The following is a 6,000-nucleotide window of genomic DNA, read 5'->3' as shown; positions in this document are numbered from 1 at the left end:
GCAGCTCGCGATCACGCGCGACTACATCGACTCTGCAATAGTGCGCGTCGCCGCGCACATGGTGTGGTGAGTTCCTTTCTTCCCGTTCACATCCTACTTCGAGGCAATGCTGAGCGAATGTGGCTTGACAGGTACCCTGTGAGTGCTCTGTCTGTCGATGTCATCTATGGGGAAACGGATGTTGATTGTCGACCCACGATGGTATGCACTTGCAGATCGCGTATAGCCTGTTGCTGCTCCCAATCGCCTTGGCTCGCATGACCGAGCTCGCTATGAACCTGCCACCCTGGGTAACCATCGCCTGCGACTTCATTTTCAACCTGAACGGTAAAACAACTCCCCACACCTTCGCCCTATCTGTATTATCATTAAGTTTCTTCCCTTCAGGATTGATCAACGTCATCCTCCTCGTCACCACGAAGCGGCTCCTGCCAGACACCAACGTCCTGCCCACCTTCAGCACCCCACGCAAAGCGCTGGACCTGTCATCCCCCGAGGCGGTCGGCATCACGCCCTTCACGCTGACATCCCAGCAGACGCCGCAGATGGCTGAGCGACGGATCGTGCCTTTGGTGCGCAGTGATAGCAACAGTAGTTTCTCGAGCGTGGACTCGGAGACGCCTTTGGTGCAGTCTCAGAGCACGCGCCGCGAGTATTCAATAAGGCAGTCATGACGACATTCGTGCTTGGTGTAGATGTGAGATGTACTGTACATACGGTCGCGAGCGCGGTTGTGTAAACTTGTTGTACTGTACATATAGATTGTTGTAATACTTAGTGCATTTGATGCAGCCGTTAATGTTCCTGGTTTCCTTCCAACCTCGTGCACCCAAGCTTACCTGGCATGCTCTACCTCCATCATGATACGACGACGTCTTACGGTAGGTGCACCATGTCTGCTTGATTCGCCGGGAGGCTATGATATTCCAACGCGATCATGATATCGACAAGCTGTACAGATCTAATAATAACGAGGAGACATACACGAGAGAACACTAGGTATCGCAACTGAAGTCCCATAATGATACAGAATAAAAATAGACGGGGTATAAACCTATGCACGTTTACCCAACCAGCTCACACTTGCCAAGCGCATCGCCATCCACTGACAGCTTGCAGTCCATAGAAGCATCATCAATGATACCCTCCCCGAGCAGCTCGCGGCAGTACGCCTGCAGACGCGCAGCGGCATCGGCGGAGCCGCACGGGATCGCGCACCCGCCGATGACCGAGCTCAGCGCGTCGAGGTCCTCGGTGACGGTCACCTGGATCTCGTTGAGGTGCGCGTAGAAGCCCGTCTCGGCGCGCTCGCCGCGCAGCGCAAGGAAGTCCTGCAGCGCCGTGCACACGTCCGCGACGTCGTACTCGAAGCACTGCACGGAGATGCGCTCGATGGGCGACCCGCCGAGCGTGCTGAGCGTGTCGACGACGTTGTCGACGGGCACGAGCGGCGTGAGGTGCAGCTTGCGCAGCTTCTTCAGTGGTTGCTCCGCCTGGGGCCGCACGTGCGTGACGGTCGTGTCGACCTCGGACGAGCCGAAGGACGTGTTGAGCGTGAACTCGTCAATGGTTGCTCCAACATTGCGGATGATGCGCTCGGTGCAGACGCGGTTGAATTCGTCCGTCTCGTGGTAGGAGCTCCCGAGGTCCAGAATCTCGAGAGGGCACGCAACGGGTGCAGTGGCCCACCGAGGATCGCCCAGATGGGTGTCGCGGATAACTAGCTTCCGTAGGGTCGGGATCCGGAGGAGAGACGGAAGGTACAGCGCGGAACCGAGTAACGGGTGGTCTTCGATGTCTTCGTCTCCCGCCACCACAGGAACATACGGGTAAACTCCGACAAGCTCCGGCGCGTGCATGGTAGACCGGGAGATGCGGTAGAGAGAAAGCTCTTCCAGTCTAGGTACTGATGCTGCAATGGAAACAACGAAGCGTTCGCTTCTGGAAACAAGGGGCGAGTCAGATATGATCCTTCCAGGCAATTTATTGAACGTACATGGGAGTCGAGGCCTCATCCCCGCAATTCTGAATGGAAACATTCTTGAGGGAATGAAGGGAACAAAAGCAGCTGATAGCATTGTTGGCGAGTGAACCCTCAAGGCGAAGTGACAAGCGCTCAAGCTGCGTGCAGTGGCGGAGAAGGGCGGTTACAGCCTCTGTCCGCGAAGGAACGCCTGATCGGTCTTGCGTAGACTTGCTACAGACGTCGAGTCGACGAATGAACGGGTAGTACGCGGCTGGTACGTCGCGCAGGAAATCAACCAAGTCTTCGTGACTCTTGAGAATAACAGACTACAGCCGTAATCAGACCCAGCTCCCTAAATGATCGTGATAGTTAACACACCTGGAAAATGGCAGTTGCGCAGAGTCGACGCGTTTCTCGGCTAACAAACGCAAAGTTTTTGGCTTGGTCGACCTCGAGGAGGTCGATGACGGCCAGCTTCATCTCTGCAGGCAGCGAAACCCATGGTGAGTGCATTGTGGAACGTGTAACGGTGAAGAAGGGGGTCAATTAGTGAGAGAACCTAAAATATGGGCATTTTATAAAGCCCCTCCATAGTCCATGGTCCTCGGGGCATTCACTAACAGATATTCTGATCGCTCTGATTCCGACGGTCTAGTGGCAGGATGAGATTGCTGGCAGATCCGGAGGAGGGGGGCTGCTGACTAAGCAGCGCGTGTTGGCCGTGTGGCCCGGCAACAAGCGGTAATTGGTTTCCTCCTACCACCATCACTCTACTTCCATGCAACACCGCTTGACAATTGCAAGTGATGCAGGCGGTGCGCTGCAATGCAAGGTCGTTAGCGTATCTGGCTGCTTGGATGAACAGGCCTCCCAGGAATAAACGTTCATCGAGCAGGCGACCACAAACCTTCCTCCGACCCGACCGGGGCTCTCACCCGTAAAGAAACGTTTCGTGGTGGTCGGAACACAACCATCTGGGTAACGTCTTGTGCTGCGGTGGACCCAGCTTACCCCGGGGCGCTGTCCGAGCATTCTTGCATCTTGTCTTTTGTCTCCGCATTTGTGCATCTCTGTAAGGTCTCTCGCCTTTGCCCGCTCCCGGGGTGTACGGAGCTGCGCTGGTGGCTGACAAGAGAACATCTGAAATGCCATCGTTACATTTCGATTCACAGGTCCAGACGTTGCTTACCAGGTAAAGTAACTCAGAGGCCTACATGCCCGTGCGCGGCGGAGAACCCTCAGTTGCCCTAGAACACTATCAACTTAGCATTTTCCAGGCAACGCTGCTGCTACTGTCAGACTTTCAGGTCTGGTCACGCTTGTCGGACACCCGTCGCTCCTCGATAATCTCCCTATCAAGTGTCCACCGCTCAAACTAATCAATCACACGTAGGCTATATCTGCTTGGCGCTCGCCAACGGACGCCCGAACAAAAATTCGCTCACCATCTGTTCCATCCCTCACGGACCATCTGGCTAGCTCATCTCAAGATACCTCGGCCTCGGTACTGTTCTGCTCCTCTGCGGAGACTAACTCCAGATACCAATGACGTCTGTCTCGGGCTTTTCTTGCTGCCTCATCTTCTGTTTCTGGCTGTATTCCCGATACAATTTTCTGTGATCACTACAGCAATGCTGCCCGATCTTCATCGCCTCCTGGTGTAGATTTCGTTGCCAAACTCTAATGTCAAGACCTTGATCCGGTCCCGAGATACCTACAGTGGACAACCCTGACGGGTTCGCTGGAGCGAAATCACCTTTATTCGGAGGAGCGAACCCCGATAGAATGCTCCAGGCTTCCCCGGCTCCCCGCATCGCCGAGCTGCGAGGTTGGGCGATGCGTTTGTACGCACGATCTGTTGTATCCGAACAGTAGTGTCTTCGTATATCTGCCTCCCTTTTCCGGCACCTCTTGTTCCCAGTCGGGTACGTTACTCTTGAGCGAACCCCTTCAAGACTGCGGGAGCTTAGGGGAGCTTTGGTACCGTAAGCCAATCCATCCCTCGGCGTCCTGACATATGACCGCTCCGGTTATGAATTTTTGTTCCCCAGCGCAGGCTTGACGAAGAGATCTTCCGTCGGGTTTCGTGGTACTCCTCTCGATTTCTCTTGTTCCACGCATCTGTACGAAAAAATTAGATACCGGCTTCCGATCTTGGTAGGCTCCGCCGACCCGCTACATCGGCGCGATGTAATGTAAAAGCGATGTCGATACGTCGCCGGCGCCTTGTGGCTTTGGAATCGGTTTCGTATCCTGCCCGTATCCTGCCCATAGCTCCCTGAATGATCACCGGACGTATCGATCCGCTCTGCTGCCGACTCACGTCCTGGACTGCGTTCGTTGGAACTCTACATACCGGACGCCGCGTCTTAGTATCTCCGTCACTTATCTCCAAATGCCGGCTCTTGCCTTGTTTCAGCTTCCCTTGGACTCGTACTGCCTGGTTCGGTCTTCCTCCTTTGGCTGTGGGTTCTGGGATGCCGGGCTGACGCCGCGCGAACGACAAGCAGATATAGCGCCCGCTACCTGAATTCCGGGTCCGCAGCGGTTAGTGCACGCCTTGCTTGAGCTCGCCTCAGGTTGCTAATGCTTGGTATCCTGAATGCCGCGGTGATATAACGCGAACAGCAAGCAGGTAGACGGTTGAGTCAGGGCAGCCGAAACAAGCCTCTGCTGACAGTCATCCTTATGTTGATTTGGCCCTGCTCACTTCTTGTGCCTGTCTGGGTCATCATGCTCAGTCAGGGCAGTAATGCAGCCTGTTCTATGCAAACGAACGCGAACGAGACGCACCTGGTGGCGCACGCGCAGTTGTCGACAGTCGAGGCATATGAACTGGTTTTGTCTCCTGCCCACAGGACCCCGATCTGCTATTGCGCTGACTCTGGCGCTCGGCTCCGTTGGTTGTGACTCTAGATGCTCTGTGTTTTGTGGTATCGCCTCCGCCATTCATTCTAAGCTCTGTCGGTTCTCACTGTTCTCGTTTCACGCTCCCTGGACTTACTGCTTCTTAGTCTTGCTACGGTCTTGCCTATCGGGCAAAGCTCGCGGCGGTCGATGTGATGCCTGTATGCTGACGTTCACACTGTTCTATCAAGGTTAATCTCCACCGCCCCTGTGATCAATCAGTGTCCCTGAACCGTTTGGCGCAAGCCCTGGTCCCCACCCTGGAATGGTGTCGGGTGAACAGTGAGGAGGTACATGCGAGCGGAGGGCAGGACACATACAAACTGGTATCACTCACTCACCCTAGCGGACATAACTCTACTTCCAATCTCCAGCTCTGGTCATTTGTTACATCGGATAAAACGCCCAGCGTCCCTACGACGAGTTTCGTGCTTCTGTCTCGCCCGCCAGTCTGCTCGTACTTGCCGACTTCATATGGTTCAGGTCAGTCCGTGTATTTCTGGCGTGTATATCACAGCACTGGACGTCACTTGCATATCACCCGGGTCTCGAGGCGAAAGCACGATCGACAGGTTTCGCAGACCGACGCCTCTTTCTGAAGTGGCTATGGAGCTTGGCGCAACCGTCTGCCATATAAGCTTCGGTACGTGAGGCAACTGTTCTGTTACTATCTGGGACCCCTGGTCTATGCGGAGTCCTTGTTCAATAGGCTCGGGTCGACGTCTTGTCGGCCGATGCAGAAATCGAGCGCATACAGCGCGCATATACGAAGTTTCTGGGTACTCCCACTGCGTCGAGACTCGTGCATTTGCATAATCTCGTCCATCAGGGCAATGAAACCCCGTCGTATATGCAGTTCCCGCGCCATGCTACGGGCTAACTTACGCGCTACGACTTTGACCATAATGCAGGGTCCCCGACCCCGCTTTTGGCTAGACGAGGGTCCTATGCAAATCCTCTGAGGTAGATCAGGCTGGCATGGGCAGAAAAGGTTCTGTCCAGCTCCTCAGAGGAAAGACGTAGTCAAGACAGCGACAGTGGAGGCTTGGCTGTGGTCGTCGCATCAGTCTTGTGATGCGGACGCACCGCCGTTCATGACCCCAGGTGCCAGGGAAACCATTCAAAGG

At 55.0% G+C, this 6,000-nt stretch overlaps 2 protein-coding genes across 2 annotated transcripts; one reads left to right on the top strand and one right to left on the bottom strand.

Annotated features, from left to right (window-relative positions):
• Window positions 1-272: 272 nt before the first annotated feature.
• Window positions 273-674, top strand: GLOTRDRAFT_130791 (uncharacterized protein; the record flags this gene model as incomplete). The annotated part of the gene is made up of 1 exon (XM_007869605.1): window positions 273-674. The coding sequence occupies one exon, from the start codon at window positions 273-275 to the stop codon at window positions 672-674; it is 402 nt and encodes a 133-aa protein (XP_007867796.1).
• A 222-nt stretch (window positions 675-896) lies between these two features.
• Window positions 897-2,504, bottom strand: GLOTRDRAFT_139692 (uncharacterized protein). The gene is made up of 3 exons (XM_007869604.1): window positions 2,345-2,504; window positions 1,997-2,292; window positions 897-1,941 (listed from the first exon to the last, which is right to left on the bottom strand). The coding sequence occupies exons 1-3, from the start codon at window positions 2,477-2,479 to the stop codon at window positions 1,065-1,067; spliced, it is 1,308 nt and encodes a 435-aa protein (XP_007867795.1). The 5' UTR covers window positions 2,480-2,504; the 3' UTR covers window positions 897-1,064.
• Window positions 2,505-6,000: the final 3,496 nt, after the last annotated feature.

The sequence above is a fragment of the Gloeophyllum trabeum genome (assembly GCF_000344685.1).
Source record: "Gloeophyllum trabeum ATCC 11539 unplaced genomic scaffold GLOTRscaffold_00010, whole genome shotgun sequence".
Taxonomy (NCBI): Eukaryota; Fungi; Basidiomycota; class Agaricomycetes; order Gloeophyllales; family Gloeophyllaceae; genus Gloeophyllum; species Gloeophyllum trabeum.
Note: the sequence above shows the minus strand (reverse complement) of the source record. Positions and strands in the feature narration are given on the sequence as shown.

Coding starts and splice junctions, on each gene's coding strand:
- GLOTRDRAFT_139692 (XM_007869604.1), bottom strand. CDS start 2,479: ATGCACTCACCATGGGTTTCGCTGCCTGCAGAGATGAAGCTGGCCGTC. Junction 2,293..2,344: donor GCGCAACTGCCATTTTCCAG/GTGTGTTAACTA, acceptor TTACGGCTGTAG/TCTGTTATTCTCAAGAGTCA. Junction 1,942..1,996: donor GATGAGGCCTCGACTCCCAT/GTACGTTCAATA, acceptor CCTTGTTTCCAG/AAGCGAACGCTTCGTTGTTT.